The 25,796-nt window shown below is 35.5% G+C and overlaps 1 protein-coding gene across 1 annotated transcript in view; it reads left to right on the forward strand.

The window, feature by feature from the left end:
* Cnbd1 (cyclic nucleotide binding domain containing 1) overlaps positions 1 to 25,796 on the forward strand; it is a 403,107-nt gene that overhangs the window by 361,816 nt on the left and 15,495 nt on the right. The window contains 2 exon segments of the mRNA XM_045143551.1: positions 4,307 to 4,374; positions 24,220 to 24,279. Coding sequence (XP_044999486.1) covers positions 4,307 to 4,374; positions 24,220 to 24,279 — 128 coding nt within the window.

The raw sequence follows: 25,796 nt of genomic DNA on the forward strand, positions 1-25,796 counted from the left end.
GAGGGATGGCTTAGTAGTTAAAGGATTTGCCTATGAAGCCTAAGGACTTATGTAGGATTCTCCAGAACCCATGTAAGACAGATGCACATGGTGGTGCATGCATCTGGAGTTTGTTTGAAGTAGATAGAGGCCCTGGAGCACCCATTCTCTCTCTCTTTCTTAAGTAAATAAAAATATTTTTAAAAATAAAGGGCCCTGGAGAGAGTAAAATGAAACCTAACCTTAAATTTCTTCTTTTCTCTTTCTTTTCTGGCTTTTCCCTTTTTCTTTTTCCCTTGGTGCTGGTATGTAATTCCCTGTACCAGGATGTGGTCTATATCCACAATGAACTGTTGATCAGAGAAACCAACTAGATCTCCCAAATCAAACAAGACAGACTTCTGTCAGAGCACTTGATTACCAACCAGAGGTTAATAATAAGACCCTACTGCTGAAGGCACCAAACACTGTTAGCACGGACCATGGAGAGACCTGGTTGGGATCCTTGAGATAATTAGCCCATCTAGTGCTGGAAGGTACTACATGAGCTACCAGGGGAAAGTGGCCACCATCTATCTGTCCAAGCAACTCAAAATCTGAGCAACGCAGAAGCAAACAACCTGACATGATGCTCAAACAATAGTGGCACACAGCCATGGTAGGTAACCAACTGCTCTTGGATTGGCTAATAGATCCACTCAGTGGAAAGGAAACCATATCTTGAAATGGAAATCTGATTACTAAGCCATCATTCACTTCCACATTATTTAAATAGTATGAAAATGATTTAGGCACTTCAGAAATACACTTAGTATTTATTTTAGTTTTTAATTTATTTTTTCATTGATAGCTTCCTTAATTATAGATAATAACCCATGGTATTTCCCTCCCTCACCCTACTTTCCCCTTTTCAGCTTCATGCTCCATCATACACCTTCCCCCTATCAATCAGTCTCTCTTTAATTTTGATGTCATCATCTTTTCTTCCTGTTATGATGGTCTTGTGTAGGCAGTGTCAGCCACTGTGAGGTCATGGATATCCAGGCCATTTTGTGTCTGGGAGCAGCACATCATAAGGAGTCCTACCATTCCTTTTGCTTACATTCTTTCTTCCACCTCTTACACAATGGACCTTGAGCCTTGGAAGGTGTGATAGAGATGTTTCAGTGCTGAGCACCCCTCTGTCACTTCTTCTCATCACCATGGTGTTTTCTGAGTCATCTCAAGGACTCGACCATCTGAAAAGCTTCTCTAACCAAAAGTGAGAGTAGCATTAATAGATGGGTGTTAATATTAAGGGAAGTGATTATTGGGAATTTTGATGTACATAGTGTATACAGTTAGCCAGATATCAGCAGATGCTACATACATACTTGGGACTCAGAACTACCCCTGTCATAGTTTTCAGCTTCAGGCATGTATTCCCTCCCAGGGAACGGGCCTCCAGTCCAATTAGAGAGTGGCTGGTTACCCCATAACAGACATGCCAACATTGCATCTGTTGGGTCATTTGGCCTGGCTGGCCAAATTTAAGGCTTGCAGTGTCCACTGTTGGGTATCTCCACTCTTGATTTCTCTCCCATTGAACTGCATGCATAAGGTTAATTTTCTAATTTTTTTTTTAATTTTTTATTTATTTATTTGAGAGCGACAGACACAGAAAGAAAGACAGATAGAGGCAGAGAGAGAGAGAATGGGCGCGCCAGGGCTTCCAGCCTCTGCAAACGAACTCCAGACGCGTGCGCCCCCTTGTGCATCTGGCTAACGTGGGACCTGGGGAACCGAGCCTCGAACCGGGGTCCTTAGGCTTCACAGGCAAGCGCTTAACTGCTACGCCATCTCTCCAGCCCTAATTTTCTAATTTTTAAAGACAACATTGTCATCTAGATAATACATAGTCTGTACATAAGGACATATCAATATAATCTAAAATTTATTATGCAAAATGAGATTACTAATTAGAATTTGCAACTGCAAAACCATTGCAAAATTTATTCAATTTTAGATGTGACTTTTGTTAAATTAAGGTAATAATGGACACTATATATACATATGTATCTTATAAGGTAAGATTTTTATCATTTGTATCTATTCTTACATTTATTCAACTCCTGATGTGTTAATTACTTAATGTTCATTATATGACATTTTATCACTTGCAAAATTGAGGCAGAAGTACATTCACAGTTTAATTGGAAGATAATGATACCCTCATAGAAATTCTATGGTTATTGCATGAAATTAGCTTGGCCTTGTCCTGAGGGGCGTGGGTATGGTGCTTTACTATACCACATCAAATCTGAAACCACTTCTTTGTTTGTTAAGATTTAATTACTACATCCTACTCACTCACAACTCGAATTTGAACAAGTATATAGCTTTAAATTCCTGTAAACATTTTTTTGGTATGAGCAAACCAAATATTATTCACATTAAATAACAGTTATTAAATCACTTAAATACAAAGATCACTTGGCAATTTCTTAAGTTACATTTGGCTCGTGGCTGTCATATTGAGAGGTACAGAGTAGAGGGAGAGTAAGTCAATGAGCAAATAATGATAAGGGATAAATTATCAGATTAGCTAAATGGTATGAAAATAAAAGTATATGTCTCACATGGATCAGACAACTCCAAATGAAGAGAGCTGGCACACTTGGCTCCTAATGTGCTGTTCTCAGAATCAGTATTCATTTTACTATGTCTTGAACATGTCTGCATTATGTTATATGCATGTTCTTTATTTTGACACATATATTTGGCACGTTAGTTTGCTTGAGTTTGGACTACAAAAATTGCTATACTTTCTAGTATCTTTAAAAATCTTTGCAACAAATACTTGCTTTTAAAAAGTGAATATTCTGAAGTGGATATGAGGTTTGTTAATATGCTTATTTACATATAATGTGGTTTTAAACTGATATTTTACCTTAATACTAGTAGTTGTATTATATTGAGTATTGAAGACAAAAGAAAGTAGGAAAATTAATTAAGTCTATGGCAAAACAGATTAGCATATCCAAACACTAATGAGTTTTGCATGCATTATATTATCAAAAAATTTAAAACTAATTTTATATATTATATAAAATTATATACTAATATTATATATTATTTAGAATGCTATTGTCCAAGTTAAGGCGAGCTAATTAAAAGAGTATTATATACTTGCAGTGCTAGAGGTAGAACCCATGGCCTTGTATGTGGTAGGCATGTATTCTACCACTGAGCTGCAAAACCAGCCCTAAATTATAAAACTACTTTTATAATGTCTTTTTAAAATATATTTATTATTTATTTATAAGAAGAGAAAGGGATATAAAGAAAGAGAATTGGCATGCCAGAGCCTTGTGTTACTGTAATCAAGCTGCAGTTGCAAAGGGCACTTTGTATATCTGGTTTTACATGGGTATTAGGGAATCAAACCCAAGGATTTAGGTAGCTCTAGAGGGATGGTTGGCTGGTTCTTTTTCCCTATGCACTTCCCTATCTGAGCCAAGCCTCTCAACATGGATATCTTTGGCTTGTTAATGTTCAACCTTCCTGCTCCCATTACTATCTTCCTGATATTTTCCTCAATTGTTGGGCAATGGCAAGCCAAAGTGAAGCCCTCAGTTGTCTGCCCCCATGGTAGCTTTTTATGTTATTTTAGAGAGAGAGAGAAAGATTTTCCATGGCAGGGCCTCAGTCACTGCAATGGAACTCCAGAAGCTTGTACCACCTAGTGGGCATGTGCGTCTTTGCGCTTGCATCACTTTTGTGTGTCTGGCTAATGTGGGATCTGCAGAGTCAAACATGGGTCCTTAGGCTTCATGGGCAAGTGCCTTAACTGCTAAGCAATCTCTGTAGTCCAGTAGCTTTGTTTTAACAGTAGATTCTCTCAAATTGGAGCTCTACCTCTGTCTTCCATGTCATTGAAAAGTTCACCTTATCTGAATGGGATGTTTGTGGGAGCAGAATTGTCCTTTGGAAGTGGCTTCTGCTTCCTTCTACCCAGTCGCCACTAGATGTCCAGATGTATATTTTTGAAGCTTCCCCTCTCTTCTTTCCGTGGAATAGACTATTTTTTTCCTATTATTATGAAACTTTATATAACTTTATATATAAGTATGTTAAGGTATCTAGGTTAGAAAATTCTGTGGGATAGTGTGGCTGTAATGTGGAAAAAGTTTAGGAGGAAGTACTGATTAAATAATTTTATGATGGAAGAACCCATTTTATTTTTATTTACACTGATGTTTAATAAGGTAAGATTAACAATTTCTCTACTTTTTGATATTTTAAAAGTTACCTTGACAATGTTATATTTTCTTTTATTTTTCTGTAGGATTAGATGAAGTGACCAAACAGCTTATGATTTTTACAACAAAACCAACTTTTGGCCATCTGACAGATGTAAGAAAAATATTTAAGTTATTGTATATATCACTGTTTATAATAAATAATTGCTAATGATAATTTCCTGTTCATCAGCTCACCTATAAAATAATTGTTATATTTTCAATACTCTGAAATTGACAAAATGGAAAATTTATAAAAGTTTTATGATTTATCCACTTAAGAATATTTCTTTTGCATATTTATATTTTTGAACAGTAATATTTAAGCTACAAGACTATTATAACCAGTCTCAAAAATGTATATAAAAGTCTTACTTAAAACAGTTTCACTTTTATTTTTTTCTTTATTTTCTTTATTTATTTGAGAGTGACAGATAAAGAAAGAGAGAGAGAGAGACAGAGAAAGAGAAAGAGAAAGAGTGAATGAGATAGAGAGAGAATGGGCATGCCAGGGCTTCCTGCCACTGCAGACAAACTCCAGACATGTGCACCCCCTTGTGCATCTGGCTAATGTGCGTCCTGGGAAATAGAGCCTCGAACCAGGGCCCTTAGGCTTCACAGGCAAGCAGTTAACCACTAAGCCGTCTCTCCAGCACCTATTTTTATTTTTAAATTATTTTTTATTTTTATTTTTATTTGACAGTGAGAAAGATGGAGAGAGATAGAAAGAGAGAGAGAGAGAGAGAGAGAGAGAGAGAGAGAGAGAGAGAGAGGGAGAATGAGAGAGAGAATGGGCACACCAGGGCCTCCAGCCACTGCAAACAAACTTCACTCATGTGCACCACGTTGTGCATCTGGTTAACGTGGATCCTGGGGAATCAAACCTGTGTCCTTTGGCTTTGCAAGCAAACACCTTAACTGCTAAGCCATCCTTCCAGCCCAAGAGTTTTATTTTTAAAGAAGAGTGTAAATAGGTATGTTTTTATTTTTTTATGCATTTATTTTTTATGTATGATTTTATTTTATTTTTAATTTTAATTTATATTTCTGTTTTTGGTTTATGAGGTAGGGTTTCTAGTCCAAGCTGACATGGAACTCACTCTGTAGTTCCAGGCTGGTTTTGAGCTCAAGGCAATCTTCCTAACTCTGCCTTTTGAGTGCTGAGATTTAGAGGGTGTGGCCCCATGCCTGGATTTTTTTCACTAACTTAATTATGTATTTATTTATTTATTTATTTATTTATTTTAGTTGAAACATGTCCATTTTATGTGCATTGAAGTTATAGCTGCAGAATCTATATTTTATACAGATTTTTTATAACATTTCTACTCACAATGTACTCCCAGAATGTATATATGCTTACTATGCATTAGTCCATATAAGTGTATTTAATAATTCCATAAGACATGTGATTAAAGCTTGGAACATTAATGTTGTAATGGAGAATATAGCAATATAGAAAGTTCTGGCTAGGCCTAGATGTCCTGATAGTGGTGTTTTTCATGCAAAGAAGGCAAAACCCATTGACCTAACATCCCTGAGAATACATGTGTGAAACTAGTATTTGTAAAAGGTGGCAGACTTTATGTCATATAAATGTGATATGAGGAAATAGGTAGATATTTTAGGAAACATTACCCAAAAATAATTCTTAAGGTTTGTATTTTATGTGAACAGATTGTTTTTAAATGTGGAGTAGGAAAAAAAATGTAACAGTTCCATCTTACAGTTTGGGGGAGACAAGACCAATCACATAGTTTGATATGAAGAGCCAGACGCTGTCACTGTCTCCCAATAATTTTTTTTTACCGAAATCCATCTGTTACCGCTGATGCTTTCAATGGTTCCTTATGGCTGAATTTGGATACATGTTAAACTCTTCTTTAAGACCAAAGTATAGTGAGAACAGAAGGTTCCCTTACCCTCCACCCAAGGCAGCAACATCTGGAATATATTTTTGAGAACTTACATGAGATTTGTGAATTAAGGTGGAATCTTTGGTATATTTTGTGTTGAATCAAAATGATGAAAATGAGATGAGTGTTTCCTCACCATATTTGTCATATGACAAGCCATGATAGTTTGAATATGACTTTATATGAATATAAAGAGGGTGTTAGTAGAGGAACAGTTGCAAATTTCAATGCTGCAGTTCAGTATTGATAATAATTACACATTCCCTGAACATAAATCCTACTTCTACTGACCTAGTGGGGTTTTCTGTCACTGAGCAGAAAGCACAAGTAACGGCTTCCCTCAGCTATGTCATAAGCCTGAGAGAATACATACTGCTTCCAAAGAGGGTGTAGCAAATACTTTCCTCAATTCCTTATTTAGGAGAACAATTTAAACGAGCCAGTGGCTCCTCTTCGTAAATCTTCATTACTGCCTTCTCCTTGAACAAACAACTATACTATATCTAGATATAATAATCTATAATATAGATATTAAATTTTACATATATATATGTAATATATATACATATATATGTATATGTATATATATATGTGTGTGTGTACATATATATATGTGTATATATATATATATATATATATATATATATATATATATACATATATATATATGTATACACACACATTATATATATATATATATATATATATATATACACACACACACACACACACACATAATCTTTAACTAATAGGCATAGGTAAATAGTCCTATATTTATTTCCACAGGAAATATATCAATTGTAGAAAAATATTTTACAGTACCTATATGTGTACATGTGTATAGGTCAAGAGAGATTTTTCTCTGTGGGAAATATTTCAATTCTAGAAAGAATGAATTTTACCAGGATTTGTGTCACAGGAAGTGTTTGGAAGGAAGGGCTAACTGGTGGGAACTATCACTTTCCTGAGAAGAAATCTGTATTATTTTATCCCAGGCCCAGGCATAATGGAGAAATGATTTATTAGAGGGGCATTTATTTGAAAAATCAATAAAGTGGGGTGTAAGGAGACAATGCCAGGTTGGAAGTTTCTCCAGAAATAAATTTAGAATAAAGCACACATCTCCAATTCAACCCTTTCATGGAGTTTGAGCATCAAGCTTGATTGAAGTCAGTCCTGTTTTCTCAAAATCTTTGGTTGCTCACTAGTGATTGTTTTTTGTGAATAGATTGTTTTTGAAATGCTAAGCAGAAAAACATGCCAACACCATCTTCCACTTTAGTGGAGACCAACCAGGCCACATGCTTCATATTAAGCCAGTTCCAACTGTGTTAAACATAGCAATAATATAAGGAAACACAATTATGGTAGTGTCACTGATCTTGCAAGTGTTCATGTTTAACTCTGTATTCATCAACACGCTGTTGTTTTTACAGTTTTCTGCTGCTCTTAAATTTGCCTCCATCAGGGGGTCCTATTCTGATACTTTTCGCAGGCTAGCATTATTTTATTGACTACATTTCTGTAGAGTCAAAATTAAATAAGTAACTCATATGTCTGAACCACATACACTTGTAGCTTTTATGTCTGTGATTTGCAGTAATAGCCATTTTCCCCCAGATATGAAGCAATTCTACTAATTGATCAAAAGGAGTTTCACTTGCCTATATAGAAATCAGGTGTTCTCAGGGTTTCGTTCTCTAATGGTTTTTGCCTTGGCTTTTTAGGGGGAAACTTCATGATGGCAAAGGAAAACATGATATAAAATGCAATGCATTCAGCCCAACTTCAAAAGTCCCCATATTTTTATCAATCCTCATGATATTCAAACATCCCGTAGTCCAAGGTCTTTTAACTGAGCCAAAATACCAAAAAAAAATCTCCCAAAACCAATAATGGCACAGAATAAAGAGGCCCCCAACACCTCAGCACTGAAGCAGACCAAAAATGAACCCAACATGGCTCAGGGAAATTTTGCGGAAGAGGGGCCAGAAAGAATGTCAGAGTCACATGTTGGGTCATGATATGCAGAGACATTTAACATACCAATAACTGTGGGCTAACTCCACAATGCACGACCCATTTACATCAACAAAGAGGGTTCATTGGGAGGGGATAGATCATGGATGAGCCTAAACAATGGTACCAAACTGCCTGTATTTGCTGAAAAGAAAACTAATAAATTAAATTTTTTTAAAAAAACAAAAATTCACACTGCAAAAGATTGCATTAAGATGACATTAAGCATAGCAAAGAAATAGTCAACCAATACAAGATTTAAACAGGGCAAGCATCAAACTCTGTAGCTACAACTCTGTCTAACAACTCTGGTCAATGACACATCTCTAAGTCTGATAATTCTAACTTGCAACAACTCTCTGGAGTTTAAATTCACACCTTCAGCTAGGCTACTCACAGTCTTGAAAGACTTCATCCAGGGCCAGCAACTTCATACCAGCCATTTCATGATAATGGCATCTCCACTGGGTCTCCACTGCAACCCATAGTACATCCTCACAGCTCCATCTGGTCTCCATGTAGGCATCCAGCAAACCTGCTTCACACTGCCCATGGCCATTTCCAAAACACAATACTGTGTTTCAAACTCAATGACCTTCTTTCTTGCATTTCTTATACACCAGAATACCAGGTAGGGTGCCAATTGGTTAATGCAGGGAGAATAAAGCAGACTTTGAAGTACAGGACACTTCTTCAGCATTCAGGCCCTTTGAAAAGAGTCTATATTCTTTCTGTTGTCCCAATGCAGGCCAGGTGGCCCAATCTCAGTGGTTGTAATCTCTCAAACAATTTTAGCTGAACAGGCAGAAGTTTCAACCTAAAGATTTTTTTCTGTGCCATATCCCTCTGCTCACATCAGACCATTTCTACGTAATGCAACTCTGCACAAATTCCCAGGACACAGGCATAACAGCAAGCCTCTCATACAAATTGCTTCTAGCCCAGTCCAGGCAAAGCTCTTTCTCACCCTCACAACACAAACCTCATAGTCCATAGTTCTTGCTGCATTCAGGTCTTACAACTCTTAGCAGAATGGTCCATCAAGCTGTACTTAACAGTAGTGCAAGGCATCTCTTAGGCCTAAGTTTCAAATCATCTCATATTTCTCTCGAAATAAGTTCTAAAAAATGCCAAAGTCATACAGTCAGGTGTCTAGCAGCAAATGACACCCCTCTTTGTTACCAATTGTACTGTTTCAGTCTGGTTCATATTGCTGGCAGAAATCACCTGACCAAGAGCAGCTTTTGGGGGAAAAAAAAAGGTTTATTATGGCTTATAGATTTGAGGGGAAGCTCCATGATGGATTTTCTTGGTATAAAATCCTGTGGAGACAGAAGGGTTTGTCTCTCTGAAAAGAAACTTGAGGACAAAAAGATAAGTAAAAGCATTCTGAACATATTGCGAATTCAGTTCAATATCACTGGTAACACATTCAGTCCTTAGTATATAAGGTTATATTCAGCCAAGCATACTGGGAAGAGTACAATGAGGTACACTAATAGTGGAAAACTACAGACAGGACACTTTCTACGATGATAAGAAGCCAATGTCATGTTGGAGAGATGACTTAGTGGTTAATGCACTTACCTGCAAAGCCGAAGTACCTAGTTTCAATTCCCCATTTCTCATGTAAGCCTGATGTACTAGGTGGTGCATGCATTTGGAGTTCATTTGCAGTGGCTGGAGGCCCTGAAGTGCCCATTCTCTGTCTTTGTCTCTCTCTCTCTGATTCTGTATCACAAATAAATAAATATTTTTTTGTATAAAAAGAAGCCATTGTCTGCTTACTGTCAAGCAAAATCAGATTTGTAAAAGACCAGAATAATTAGAATAAACTTTTGAAAATATTTACGCCTCATAGAAATTTAAGAAGCATGGTAAGTAGAAAGGTGTTAGGAAGATCAAGACATTTCTTCCCACCTGGACCTTCTCTAGTCCCTATTTTCATCTGTCAGTAAATATGTTATTTCATGGAACTTACTGAAATTTGTATAAAATCATAGGTATTAAAAAATAACTAATGGCTCTTTGTAGCAGTCTACTTATAATTGTTCTCCATGTCTTCTATATTATCGTTAGACTCTGTAATGCTTGAATAGCACTGTGTTGGTGCTAGACAGTAATGAGAAAGGGAAACATTCAGTACCAAGGGAATACATTCAATCCCAAGACTAGCTCTTGGCATTCCTCACTTGCCTAATGGTTGAAATATAAAAGGCAGAAAAAGCATTGCTCTAGAAAATGGAGGAGCTGGGGGAATGCCATATTCTCACAGTGAGTGTGGTAGCTGTAGCTTGTCCAGTTTCTAATTTCATGGTAGACTGAATTGTTAAAGGAATTGTTATTTTCAAGCATTTTTATACTTTATTTTAAAACAAATATCGACTCTCCACACAGAATAGCTAACACAATCATTTAAATTATATCTATCCTCATTTTACCCTTTCCAATGTCCATGTAAGGACATTTGAAATAGACATCAAGTAACTACACTATAAAGTGGGAAGAGATGGTACTAAAACTCTTCGAAAACTTCTAGGCATTTTCCTAGAAGTAGTCTCATACAATTAAAAGAAAAAAAAATAATTCTATAAAAAGCTAGGCTAGTTTTTATGATGCTGGGCCAAGTTAAGATTTTCTATTCAAATACAGTATGCTCTTAGCTTATCAGAAACATCAATTTAAAAGATGATGCCAATTCTATGTTAGTTCTTTTTGCTCTTAATTAATTTTCAAGAAAAAAACTAAAATAGTACTATTATAGGAATGATAACAGAGATACAAGTGTTCCATATTCTCAGATGAACATAATCAAGATATATCAAAAAATTATTCAGCTTAACTCTGTTGTTGAGATAAAAGGCTTTTCAAAATGCCTTCAAAGGAAGACCCAAATGTGACATATTGTGCACTGTATATAAAAATGCCAAAAATAATAATAAAACTTGTGTGGAAATCAATATTGATCTTTTATTTACTACTGTTTTTGGTCCTCTATTTTCTTTTGTTTGTTTTGTTTGAACATGCCTAATATGAGTATATTATTCTTAGAAGGGTCAGAGCTCTTCTGACTACACAGTACAGATATGTGTGGAGTTGATTTCTCTTAACCTTTTTATTAAGACACAAATGGGACATGAATTTTTTTTCCCATTTATTCTGTGACGAATGAGTTTTCTCCTGAGTGATAATATTTTTTTTTCATTTCATGATATTATGACTATTACTTGAATTATTGATCTTCCTTTATGCTTTCAACTAAAGAGTGTTGGACGGAATTTGTTACCCATCTATACCAGAGCTACAGAAGAGCTTGGCAATCTTTTTGTGTGTTTTTCACTCTGATTCATCTTATTTTCCTACCATCATTTCAACTTTGACCTATTTTGTCTTGTTAATTAGTATATAGCATAAAAATATTCAAAATTATTATCTGATTATTTTAGGGAAAATTTTAGTTTTATTGATTTGCTTAATGAGTTAATAACTACTATAAAGGTGAAATGACACAGTGAATAATTAAAATGATAATATATTATAAGGTAATTTTCTTATGAGAATAAAACAGATCTTTGCCTTTAATTTTTTTGTTAGTTGGTTAATTAAGCATTTAATTTAATTATTCATTTAATATAGTCAACTTATTCCATTTTTACACTCTGTTCCATTCCATTTTAATATTTAAAAACATTGAGATTACAATGAATCATCTACTAAATGATACCAAAATTCTAAATTTTAGTTTAAACTGAAATTATCTGCAGAATAAATATTAATAATAGGTAGAAATACAGTGGGATTTTCAAAATAGCTCATGTGATTGCCTAATTTTATATGTCTGTCAAATTAATTATGAAAATAACTTTCAAGAAGTAAAAATAAAATTTATGTTGTGTTGAAAAGCCTTTCTCTTCCAATTTATATATTATGCTTTGGTCTCTTGTAACTTGTGGGAGAATATTTTAACAACAGTGTTTGATAAAATATTATAAATATTCTTTAGATTTCTAAAGACATTTTCCTCAATGTGACATCTATTTCTTGAATAATAATGTAAACTTCAACATAATATCTTATTTCAATAGTAATTTGATTTTGAAACAAGAGTCAGGTATTGGATTCACAAAATTTTCTCTTCTTTAAAAATTTATTTATTTATTTTTACTATTAGATATGGACATATTTTGTATGTAAACATCACATGTTGGTACCATCCTTTCCCTCCTCCTTGCCGCTTTTCTGAAGAAGCCTTCCTCATTGGGAATGCTGGTCAACCCCATGAGGATTGTGGGTCATGCCTTATGGGGGCGTCAGTTATGGGGGAGAGACAATGTATTTGTGAAAAATGTCCCAACTTGTGGCTCTAACAGTCTTTCCACCCCCACTTCCACAAAATTCTCTGAGCCATGCTGGGAGTATTTTAAGTCTACTTCAGTGATGGGCGCTTAGGTGCATCTGGATCTCTGGATTGTTAGGTGTTGAGTGTCCTCAGTATCTTTCTCCATCACCCTTTTGCTGATGTCAGCTTAACTAAGAAAGCAGCATATTTGCTCATTTCCCCAGTTCCTTTGTGGTTTCACCTGGGACTGGGGTGGAGTGCAGTGGGTTGTTTATCTGCTCAAGTAGAGTTTAGTTTCCATCTGTAAAAAAGAAGCAGATTTTCCAATTGAGAGTGAAGTCAGCACTGATTAACTGGGATAACCATTTTTAATTTAGAGAGAATTAAAAGGGTTTAGATACTTTTACAGTCTAAGGTTAGTGGGAGCTTGACAATGGAAAGCAGAATCATTATCTGGATATGATTCTGACTTGTTTCCTAGTTCCAGATATGATTTCCTTTCCACTGAGTGGATCTATTAGCCAATCCAAGAGCAGGTGGTTACCCACCATGACTGTGTGCCACTATTGCACTTGTGTGAGCATCACATCAGGTTGTTTGCTTCTGAGTCACTTAGACTTTGAGTTGCTTTGACAGATTGATGGTGGCCACTTTCCCCTGGTTGCTGGTATAGTGCCTTCCAGCACTAGATGGGCTAATTATCTGAGGACTAGCTCTCCTCTGGATTCTAACCAGGTCTCTTCATGGTTGGTGCTGGCAGTGTTTGGTGTCCTCAGTAGTAGTGTCTTACCATTCACCTCTGGTGGGTAATCGAGTGCTCTGACAGAAGTCTCTCGTGTTTGTTTTGGGAGATCTAGTTGGTTTCTCTGATCTGTAGTTCATTGTGGATATAGACTGTATCTTCAGATCACTGCACCTACCCACACAGTGACCACTCACAGAACTCAGATCTGGGCTGCGGGAGGGGACCAGAAATGGGTCCAGCCTACTCACTACAGACACTTGCAACCCCACAGCAAATTTTTCATTTTCATTGTTTACACATGTGTTCAGGGTGTAATATATTATTACTTGAAAAAATATATAAATTCCAAAGATTGATGGAAAATTGGTCAAATGATAGCTAATATTACATATAATATTGTTTTATATATGTATATAAAATATATTACTATATATAATAACTATATATAGTAAAAGACTATATATATATGTATGCAATTATTGTCTTAATTTTATCACCAGATAGTAATTTTGCTTCTTGATTTCTATAAGTGAAGTGTATAAGGTGTATTATTTTGTGACTAGATTTACCCCTTAATGCCCTATCTGGAAGTTATCAGTAGCATTCTTTACAGCAGCTGTGACTACTTTCACCTTGATGGAAAGCTGTCCACAAGAGTACATGTGCTACTATGTCATGGTGTTCATCTAAGGAATGAGTTCCATAACTCATGAACATTTTTATGTTTTTACACATTAAAAATAATGGTATGAATCTTAGTTCTTGGAAATGTGCTTCTTCCTAGCTTTATAACATGGATGGAGCACATAGAGCATTCTGAAAGGTAAAATTCCATAAATAGACTGAAGAAATCTAAAATTTAAATCAGCACTAAAGTGGCCAAGAGTCTTCTACTTTTGCCTTGGGTTTTCATGTTTCTTGGCAAGTAGGAAGGTCCAAATAGGCATCAGGTCACAGATTAAACTCTTTAATAAATACAGAATTAAGCACACTTTCATGACTTTTACTGTAAACTGTGTTTATTAATATATTCATTCAGTTCCCTTGATTTTTGAGTTCATGTTGATGTTGAAAAGTCAATTATAAGGCTCATTGATATTTGGCAAGTAATATTTATTATGTAATGGAGTTTTAGGATTCTTTATCTGTCTTGGGTATTTTTATCTTAATTTTTTTCTATGTAGATATGAATTTCTTTATATTTTCTGCATAGATTATATAATTATTTATGCTTGTCTTCCTATATATTTACCTACTGATAATTAAATGTATATTGAGGTTAATAGAGATTGTTAAACTCATGACTTAATGTTTATTTTTAATTTTGTTAAACAAACTGATAGTAATTCATCAAAAGTGCTTTTGTTGAGGAAGATTTTTCAATTTTCTTTTGAAATTTTGATGATAAATATATTAGTTTCATGTAATATCCATCTGTAACATATAACCTTTTTCAAAGTATTTTATGCTATTTTTTCTCTAGGCTTCAACTTGACTTTGTCTAGTAATTTGCCCTCTAGTTTATTGGTTCATATTTTCTTCTGTACAGTTTCTCTTTAAAAATTCACATTTTGTTTTTATTATATTTTCATAACTTCTACTTCTGATGTGTCATTCATATTTTATCTGTTAAATATTACAGCTATTCCATAATCTGTTTTAATACTTATATCTGGATATATAGTAGTTGTTGATTTTATTGATATGTCCTTATAAGGAGTTAGAAGAAGAGGATGAGAATGTGGTAAAGGAGACAAGGGGATTAGGCAATAACTGTGGGACCACCCAAGAGAAGGAACTGTCTCTGGAATCTAGAATAGACAGCCAAAGGATACTGTCTTACAACCAAGAATGAGAGTGGATCTGTGGTGACACCTTGAAAATACAGGGAAGCAAATAATGAAATTTTGATACCTAAAAATGTAATAAATAGATATAATAGCCAATATTTGGTGATTTCTTAAGAAGTTATTAGAAATTAAACTGAAACATTTGTCTCAATGCTAGACTTTGTGTAAAAAATATTATAAAAGCATTGAATTATATTTTTTCAAAAAATTAGTATTTTTAATTGACCAAGTTAGGGTAAATTCTATTGATTGGATCAAAACTGGTCCATTTTGGTATTGCTTTCTTTCTAGTCTATAGACATCTCATGCATCATTGCAGGGGCTAGTGTTTTAATAAAGTCTTACTTCTTGTCCATATTCATTCAATTAGAAAACATGATACAGTTCATGACATTATGAAAAGATTGTTATTACATTTCTTTTCTTTAAGCCTCAAATTCAGAGAGAGACTAGATCACAACTAACATTACCTCTGATACAAAAGAAAAATTGATCAACTTTATTAAAGTTGGGAAATATTCAGAAGTCACATCCCTACATTTTTCATTCTATTTACTAGATTCTGAAAATGTTAAATTCATACCTTCTCTGATTTTTTTGTAGGCAGGGTATTCTAGTTCTAGTTAAGTAAGTACTTTTAGATGCTCTCTACAGAGGGCTTGAGTTTTCATGGCAGACAGAAAAGAATGCTTAAGCCTTTTTCATTTTTCTAACCTAGAACACAGGTTTGAATCGCCTTGGGACCATATCCCCTCACCATAAATATGTTTAAGCAGCAATATATGAGAAGGCTTTCCTCAACTACATCAGCAATTTGTATACCCTACCACAGACTTTTTGTACTCAATCTACTCAACCTTGGGGTTATGAAAGCTCTGAAGTAGAGCTCTGTTGCATTGTTGCACAATGGAAGGGGTTAGGAAGAAGGGACATCAGGTCTGGTAGGTAGAAAATATAAAGAGGTATCCAAAGATTCAATCTATCTCAGGAGTATACCTTGTAATCTAAATCTACACACATGATCAGGTTTTCAGGTAATGATGTTATTGAGCATTAACGTGATCCAAGCAGGAAGTCCTCTGTGAAAAGAAAATGATGTTGCTATGAGGAGAGGAGGCTGTGGGTGGGCAGTGGTAACTGGGAAATAATTTGGGATCCTATTTTACACAGACTTTGCATAAAGGTGAATGACCTCTTAGCTTCACCAGTATTCCTGTTAATGTAGATTCTTAAGTAGTTGAAAGGTATATGTAATCACTTTTAGGAAAGTAACTCAGCAGTAATAAATGATATGTACAAGAATTTGGTGCTTGTTTCTACTCCAGATAAAATTGCTTCAATGGCATTAAAGTAAGTGTGTAATTTATTGATGTGGGATCTTAAGTATAGTCTATAAACCACCATCTGGCTTGGACTTTGATATTTTTAGAGGTATATCTATATACCTATGTAAATTTACAAAGGATAAAGTCAGCAAGAGTCTTCCTGCAAAGGTCCCAAGACCTTTAGTCTATGATACTATTTTATTTTATTTTTCTTTGGATCTAACACAGCTCCAGTTCACTGAGAAACTGGGCACAAAGAAAGGGATATCTGGTCAGTGGAGCCTTTTATAATTGGTATGTTAATTAAAAATGACTTCTAGATCTTAGAGTGTTGTTTATTTTATTTAATACATATTCCCTGTGGCGTTTCACAGAGGGTGTTTTCATATAAATATAAAATATAAATAAACAAGGCAAGTGACCCATTATTGCTTCCGGACTTCAAGTGGTACATGATGTACAACTAAGTGCTTTATTCACCTTGGTGTGGCTAGAACATTCTGGGATTTCCTCCAGGATAAAGATCAGCTCAGTGGGATTCATGCATCTGTCACATCTGGACTATCTCAATGTGCACACAGCCAGGGTATGAAGGGTGTAGATTTCATAGTTTAGCAGCCTGCTCATGTTTTGCAGCCAAAAGCACAAAATATTATCTAATTCTCTTCTTTGCAAAGAAGGATCCTAGTGCTTTATTTTTCTTACTTACACCAATATCAACCACAAAACAATCAGAACAAATTTATTTCATGCTAAAAAATCACCTCACTACTCTGGGGAATGCAAGAGCAAAAAGATCCTTGGCTCGCCTGTATGAATAGATTGTATGAGGCTTATGAGAACAGACAGAGCTACCAGTATTCATACACTGTAATTGCAGAATACTACCAACTGCAATGAATCCACCTCAGCAAATGCATAAATTTTGGGGGTTATTGCTGTTGTTCTTTTTTATTCAGTCTGGCTCTGAAAATGCTGATGTTTGTTAAGTTCAGTTGCTATGCAGTGAACAATAGAATTTTCAAAGGGATGAGTTGAAGAATACATTTTATAGATGTAGAAATAGATACATATATAGATAGAATTCTCCAAAGTATTGTATTTTATAACTGAAAATTTAATTCAAACACAATGCTTAACCTTTCTAAAAAATATTTTAATTTATATATTTGACAGTGAGGATGAGTTTGCCAGTGCCTGATGCCTTGCAAACGAACTTCCAAATGCATGCACTACTTTGCGCATCTAACTTTACATGGATATTGGGGAATTGAATCAGCATCAGCAGGCTTTGCAAACAAATATCTATAACTCCTAATCTGTCTTCCCAGCCCCATGATTAACATTTTCATCTGAGAAGTGGCTTCCTTCCATATTCAGTTATGTCTCCCAATGTTCTGTTTCAGTATCATGTAGTTTCTTCAGTAATAGGGTCTTACCTTTCATCTCAGGTGGGTAACTAAGTGCCTTAACAGAAGTCTATCTTGTTGTGGGGACCTGATAGGTCTGTCTGATCAATAGCTCAGTGTGGGTTGTGACCAACTTCTGGTATTGGGAGTTATATGCCAGAATCAAATGTCTTAGTGTTAGGCTTCATCTCACCCTCTACAGGGCCCTTCTTACCAGAAAATTCCTCTATGCGCCTATTGAGGGTTATATCTTTTAGTCTGCTGTCCATGAGTAAGGTTTCTTTAGAACCAATTCATTTTGGATTTGGTTTTGTGTCTATCTCCCTTTGTTCCCCAGTTCCCTTCCCCCAAACTCTTGTATTCCTGTTATCTGCCAGTGTTATAGCTGGTGTAGATTTTTTTCCATTGTGTGAGTAGTATTTTGGTTATGTTTATGGTGTGTTTGTCTGTAGCAAAGCTTTTTAGCTTTCATGAGATATCACTGGTTGAGTGGTTCTTTAAGATACTGGGCTACTGGGGTATTTTCAGGAAGTCTTTCCCCACTGATATATCATGGAGAGTGCCCCTATTTTGTTTTTATATAGTAGTTTGAGAATTACAAGTGTTATATTGAGGTGTTTAATCCATTTATAGTTGAGTTTTGTCCATGGTCAGAGGAGTGGGTCTAGTTTCATTTTTCCACATGGGATTATCCAATTTGCGCATCTCCATTAGTTGAAGATGCTATCTCTTCTCCAGTGTATGTTGTTGGTTTCCTTGTCAAATGTTAAGTAGCTGTAGTTAGTTGAACTAAGGGCTGTTTTTCATTTCTCTTCTATTGTTCTCTATGTCTGTTTTTATGTTAGTACCATGTTTTTTTTACTATGGCTTTTTAGTACAACTTTAGATCAGGGATGGTGATACCTCCAGAGGTGTTTCTTTTGCTGAGGATATTTTTGATATCCTGGGCCTCCTGCCATTATATATAAATTTTGAGGTTATTTTTCCAATATCTGTAAAGAATGATGCTGAGATTTTTTTGGTATTGCATTGAATGTGTATATTTCTTTTGGTAGAATTGCCATTTTCACAATATTATTTATATCTATCCAGAAGCATGGGAAGTCCTTTCTTCTTGTCATGCCCTTGTTGATTTCTTTCTTGAGTGTTTTTATGTTTTTATTGTATAAGTCTTTCACATCCATGGTTCATATTATTCCAACATATTTGATTTTTTTTTTTTTGTGTGTGCGTGTGGCTATTGAAACAGGACCACTTCACTGACTTCTTTTTCTGTGTATTTGTCTTTTGTGTATAGGAAGGCCACTGACTTTGTGTGTTGATTTTGGATTCTGCCACTTTTTTGAAGGAATTTATCACCTTTAGAAGTTTTTGGTAGAGTCTTTTGGGTCACTTATGTTTAGGGTCATGTCATCTACAATTCAGGCTTGTTTGACTTCTTCTTTTCCAATTTCTCCTTTCTCCTTTCTTATTGCTTAGGCCAGGACTTCTAATACCATGTAGAAGAGCACTGGGGAGAGTGGGCATCCCTGATTTGTTCCCAATGTTAATGGGAACTCCTTGAGTCTTTCTACACTAAGTATGATTTGGGCTTTAGGTACTGTCTATTATTATGTTGAGATATAATCCCTCCCTGCCTATTCTCTCCAGTGGTTTGATCATGAGGTGCTATTGTATTTTGGCAAATGCCTTCTCTGCATCAATTGAAATGAATATGTTGTTCTTGTGTTTAAGATTATTTACATGTTATCTCAAATTAAACAATTTCTGTTGTTGAACCATCCCTACACCCATGGGATAAATCTTGCTTGATTTAGGTAGATAATTCTTTTGATGAGTTGTTGAATTCAGTTTGTAAGGATTTTTGTTCAGGATTTTTGCATTTAAATTCAGCAGGGAGATCCATCTATAGTTTTCTTTTCATGTTGTATCTGTGTCTGTTTTTTTTTTTTTTTAAATTAGGGTGATGCTGACTTCATAGAAGAGTTGGGGAGCAGTCCCTTTTTTCTGGTTATGTTAAAAAGCTAGAGAAAAAGTGGTTTCAGTTCTTCAATGGTGGTTTGATAGAATTCAGCTGAGAATCCATCTGTTCCTGGACTTTTCCTTTGGGAAGATTTTTTTTTTAATTTTATTTTTTATTGAAAATTTCACTTACAGACAATTAACAATGATATTTCCTCCTTCCCTCATTTTCCCCTCACAACTCTGCTCTCCATCATACCCCCCCTTTCTCCATTAGTCACTCTTTTAATTTGATGTCATCATATTTTTCTCCTATTATGAGGTTCTTGTGTAGGCATTGGTAGGCACTGTGAGGTCATGTATATTGAGGCTAATTTCTGTCTGGTCAGTTACACTATGAGGAGTGGTTCCCTTCCTTTGGCTCTTATATTCTTTGACTACCTCTTCGAGAATGGACCCTGAGCACTGGATGGTGTGATAGAGATGTTTTAGTTCGGGACACTACTCTGTAACATTGAGATTTTATTTTGATGGAGTAGATTATTTTTCATTATTTTGATGGAGTAGATTATTTTTCATTATATAAAATAAGAATTTTATTGATAATGTTTCTATTCTTTTATGATCATATGTACTTAAACACATTGTAAAATTAAAGAATTAAGTACAAAAATTATTGCTGAAAACAAATCAAGTTTCTAAAGTGGTTGCATAGTTCTTATGTTTTATCTTAGATAATTTGTAATTAGGAAGTTCTTTTATTTTCATTTTTAAATTTTTATTTACTTTTTTATTAGGTAGAAACATCATAATGATGGATAATGTGTTGGTAATTGTTGCAGTCTGGTTCTCATTGCTGGTAGAAATCACCCAACCAAGAGCAGCTTCTGGGAAAAAGAGATTTATTTTGGCTTACAGGCTCGAGGGGAAGCTCCACGATGGCAGGGGAAAACGATGGCATGAGGAGAGGGTGGACATCACCCCCTGGCCAACATAAGGTGGACCACAGCAGCAGGAGGGTGTGCCAAACACTGGCATGGGGAAACTGGCTTTAACACCCATAAGCCCACCCCAACAATACACTTACTCCTGGGAATCTACCATTTAGAACACCTAAGTTTATGGAGGACACCTGAATCAAACCACCACAGTAATGTCATTTACCTCTCCTCTGTCCTCTTCCACTGAGGTCCCTCCTAAGTGGGATTGCTGGTATTTGTATTGGTGTTGTGTGTTTTGTATTGTCAGAGTAGCAGGCAGTCATGGGGGGTGTGTGGCAAAGCCTCTGAATATTCTCTCCCACTCAGTGGCTCTTACATTATTTCTGCCCCTTTTTCCCTGAAGCTTGGTTGGTGTGCATTAAGTGTACTTTAGTGTTGAGCTCTTAGCAGCTTCTAATTTCTGCTTTGGTGTATGTTGAATATCCTCAGAGTCTGTCTCCATCATCCAGGTGCAGGTTGCCAAGCTCACCATGGAAGCAGCACTCTTGCTTATCTCACCAATTCTTCTGTTGTTTCACCTAGCTGCTATGCTAGATGTGATTCATCTCCAGACAGGAAATCAGCTATTTATTCTTGTCTAGCTGATAGATTTTGATTGTTCTTGGTTCTTGCTGGTTTCTGAAAAAGAAAAAAAAAAAGATAGAAACAGATTCTCTAATGAAGAATGATATCAGGATAGGTTAAAGGGGATAAGCATTGTTAATTTTGAGAAATGTTGATGGGTGTAGCCTTTATGTCAGTAATTTTCTATTACTTGAGAAAGTTTGGGTTAGCCTTCCTTTTAACTGAAGCTGGAAACAGAGAGTAGGAAGGATATAAGAACTTAGCATGAACAAAAGGGCAGGGCTGCAATATAATCAGTGGCTGTGGGAGTATCAAGTTTGTTCATCCTCTTCTGTCTTGTAGCCTCTGATGAATGAAGGTGGAAATTGTGGCAAACATAAAATAACATATTTTGTGTTCTAATTAAAGATACCCAAAGAATAATATCCAAGATTGTAGCTACCACTACCCATCTCTGAAAGTAATGGCTCTATAATATGGTTGATTTCTATCTTGAAGAAAAGCGAATATTTACTTAAAGAAAAATAAAATGGATTCTCCAATGGAGAGTGAGGTTAGGGTAGTTTAAAAGGGGTAAACACTGTTAATTTAGAGAGATTTTGATGGATGTAGACCCACTTTTGGCCAAGAACCTGTAGGAGCTTCTCTTTGGTGACCATGATCCTGTTCTGAATAGGATCATGACTTGGTTCCTAATTGTAGCTATGGGTTGCATTCCATTGAGCAGAAGTCTTAGCCAGTCAAAGAAGCATTGGTTACTCATCAAGGGTGGGTGTCATCATTGCACATGTGTGTATATCTTGTCAGGTTGGTTGCTTTCATATAATAGTGCCCCCTGCTTGCACACAACATACTTTTTTAATACCACAGTCCTTTGGTTACTTTACTATTATTTTTTTGTTGTTATTTTTACTTTTGCAGTGCTAAAATTGTATTGGTTACCATGTAAAAGTTAAACAAATATTCTTCCACTGAGCTAAATCTTCAGCACTTACTTTGAGGTTTTATATAGAAATAATATGAAAGTAAGGCAACTAATTATGACTTTAAAGATTTTGTGTGGCATTACTCCTGTTTCCTTGGAAGAAAGTACTTTTGGCACAGCGTGGAGGTGGTAATGAAGCAGGATACCATTATCTAATCCATGAATGAAATCCTAGTCTTGCAAATCTTGCAAACCAGATGCTGTTCCTTGGCAATCCTGGGTGTGGCACTCAGCATTGGCCCACATGTGAGAGGAGCTAGGATTTCCACTGCCTGCATATGCTCAGGGTGTCGCCTTGGACATCTGCTAATGGTGAGCATCTGTTTTCTGTTTTTACTGGACTGCCAAAAGAGAGTGGGGTCATTAGTTATTCTACAATGTGAAGTTATGCAAAACATAATCCACATATGAGAAATAATAATGCTAGGAAAGCCACATTCACCACAATTAATTCAAAAGTTTGTTCATGTTCAGAATCACAAGATAATTTTAAAAGATTTCCAAACTATCCAATCTTCAAATAAAAACAAAAGTGGTTTTACATAGCATTTCTGACCAAGGAATCATTGAAATTTGTTTTCTGAAAGTAAAAACATGTGATGATAAAGAAAAGGCACTCTTGTGTCTGGTGTATTACCTAATGTTTGAATTATGTTTATTGTTGTTTGTGTTCATTCATTCTTGCTAAGATGAGTAATCCAATGGATTTATCTCCCATTATTTTTTATTGACAATCAAATGCAATTATGTAGTTATATTGAGAAACTAAATTTTTTCTGTATGACAGACCATATTCTAGAGGGTATATGAATTTTATATTCTTTTATATGAAGGTACAAAGCCAAGTTCACTCTAATTTGACTGCATCAATAATCCATTAGCCATATGGTCCAATTATAGGCACAATATGATAAGTTGAAGTAAGTGCGACACTTTTCTCCTGCTTAAAAAAACTTGCTTTTGCCAGGCATGGTGGCTCATAGTGCCAGCACTCAGGAGGCAGAGGTAGGAGAATTGCCATGAGTTTGATGCCAGCTTGAGACTACAGAGTATATTCCCTGGTAGCCTGGGCTAGAATGAAACCCTACCTCTGAACCCCCCCCCCCCAATAATGCTTTTATATTCACTTTTTTAAAATTTTTTTTATATTCACAATTAAAGTACTTCTAAAACATAGAAAATGCAATATATATATAAAATGGAAATATGCTGCTATGCACTGACAAATAAGATCCCCAAGGGACATTGATAATGCTATTGTTTCATAGTTTTGTGTTATATAAATATTGTTTTACTATATGCATATAGACATATTCATGTATTATGCTCATCAATTTAATAGAAAGACAACAGAAGCCAAGTGAATAATTATACAAAATAAATGGAATCATAGTAGTTTTAAAACTTAAAATCTGTGGCTAAAATATGGATAGCAGTTCTTAATCAATCTTGCTTTGTGTTATATAAAATTCTGATGTTATTAACTTTCAAGGATGCTTAGAAGGACTGGGGATATTTGGTAGTCTTATTTTATATAAATAAATATGAATAAAACATTGATGGACAATAATCATTTATTAAGTACCAACATAACTCTATTTTCAGAAACTGAGTCGCTTTGAAGGTTTAAGTATGTTCTTCCTATCTGATAGAATACTTACATAAGTTATCTCATTTTTTCCAGTTGATACTTATTCAACTCTCCTGCTATGTTTTTCCAGCTGTTCATACTTTTATGTGTTTCAGATTTGCTTTAATTGTACATTTATTGGTTGGAAGAGACACAGTTTGAACTCCTATGTAGTAAAGAATTATTACTTATTTAATGTAATCTTATTTTTCTAGGAGGATGTAAAACAGGAATACATAGCAAAGTCACAACAAAAGGAATGGAATAATTTCAAGGTATGATAGATACTATTTGTTCCAACAAAATATATAGGACAACTAATAATTCTTTCCTTGAGGCAGTCTATGTAAATATTAAGTACATATATTAGGACAAACTAACATATACAAGTGAAAGAATGTTGAAAAAAATGTTTCTTAAGAAAGTATATTAAGTAACTTAAGCTAAACATTGTTCGGTAAGAGATAGGTAACATGACTATGGTTGTTATTGCTTCTAAATTAGCAGAAACAAATAAGTATGAAGCACCTGCCATGGGACCATAACTTTATATATGTTGTCTTTCTTAGGTATTTTAAATTTAATAACTCTCTGTGTATTTTATGCTAGATAACATTAAGGCCTGAGATGATGTAAGAAATAGGTACAAGAGGCAATTTGGTTGGAATCTGGAATCTTACAGTTTTCTCTTTCTTTGTCCAGAGCAGAATGGGCCTATAGAGAGGATAAAAGTATGTATTTTGTTATATGACCATCAAAGGAAAATAACATTTTTTGTTTGGTTGTTTGTTTTTCAAGGTAGGTTCTCACTCTAGCCCAGGCTGACCTGAAATTCACTACATAATCTTAGGGTGGCCTCAAACTCATGGTGATCCACCTACCTCTGCTTCCCAAGTGTTGGAATTAAAGGCATGTGCCACCACACCTGCCTCCGAAAACAATTTTTTATACTACTGTGTAATCAGTCCAAACTTTTTGGCACAGGAGTAATACTGTGTATTTCACTATCACTATTATCCAAAAGACTCCCTTCATCCTCACCCAACTTTTCTGCAAGATAGGTGGGCTGGGCAAAACCCTTAACAATCACATTAGTGTTCATCCTTAAATGTATTGGAGATACAAAAACATTGTTCACCTACTTTGGTATACTTAAGAAACACAGCCTCCAATATAGATGAAGAATAAACATCTAAGTCATTGGTGCTGTGTTTTAAGGTAGTCATTTCTTCTTTTAGTTATGATACTTGATGTTGGGCCTTGAGAGGCCCGGACCTGAGGCCTAGTGGAACTTCCTGAGCCTGCCTCGCCCAGCTATGACTCAGTAGGGGGCCAAATGGCCTCTGGTCTGCTACTTCCACACAGGAAATTATAATTCCTGCCCTGGGCACTTAGAACTCAGCAGGGGGACAAATGGCCTCTGGCCTGCCACTTCCGCACAGGAAGTTAAGAGTCCCGGCTCACCTGCGCTTACAGCCAATCATCTCAAAGGTCACCGTGTGCTATTGGCCCTTACATCTCACCCCTCCCTAAAGTCTCCGCCTTGTTCTCAACATTATATAAACACCTGCCTGTAACAATAAAGTGAGCTCCTGCTTTGAAAGGACTCCTGACTCAGTGTGGTTTTTCCAATGTCCCTCATCATCCTCCCTCAAACCCTAGGGAGGAACCAGCAGGCCTGGTTCTTCCCTTGGCACTACCTGAGCAGGAAGGAGCCCAACAACTTGATATGAAGAAGTCCATTAATGATAGAAAGTAAAAGTTTTATTTAAAGATTTTAAACAGGGCATAT

Source organism: Jaculus jaculus, chromosome 2 (genome assembly GCF_020740685.1).
Source record: "Jaculus jaculus isolate mJacJac1 chromosome 2, mJacJac1.mat.Y.cur, whole genome shotgun sequence".
NCBI classification, from domain to species: domain Eukaryota; kingdom Metazoa; phylum Chordata; class Mammalia; order Rodentia; family Dipodidae; genus Jaculus; species Jaculus jaculus.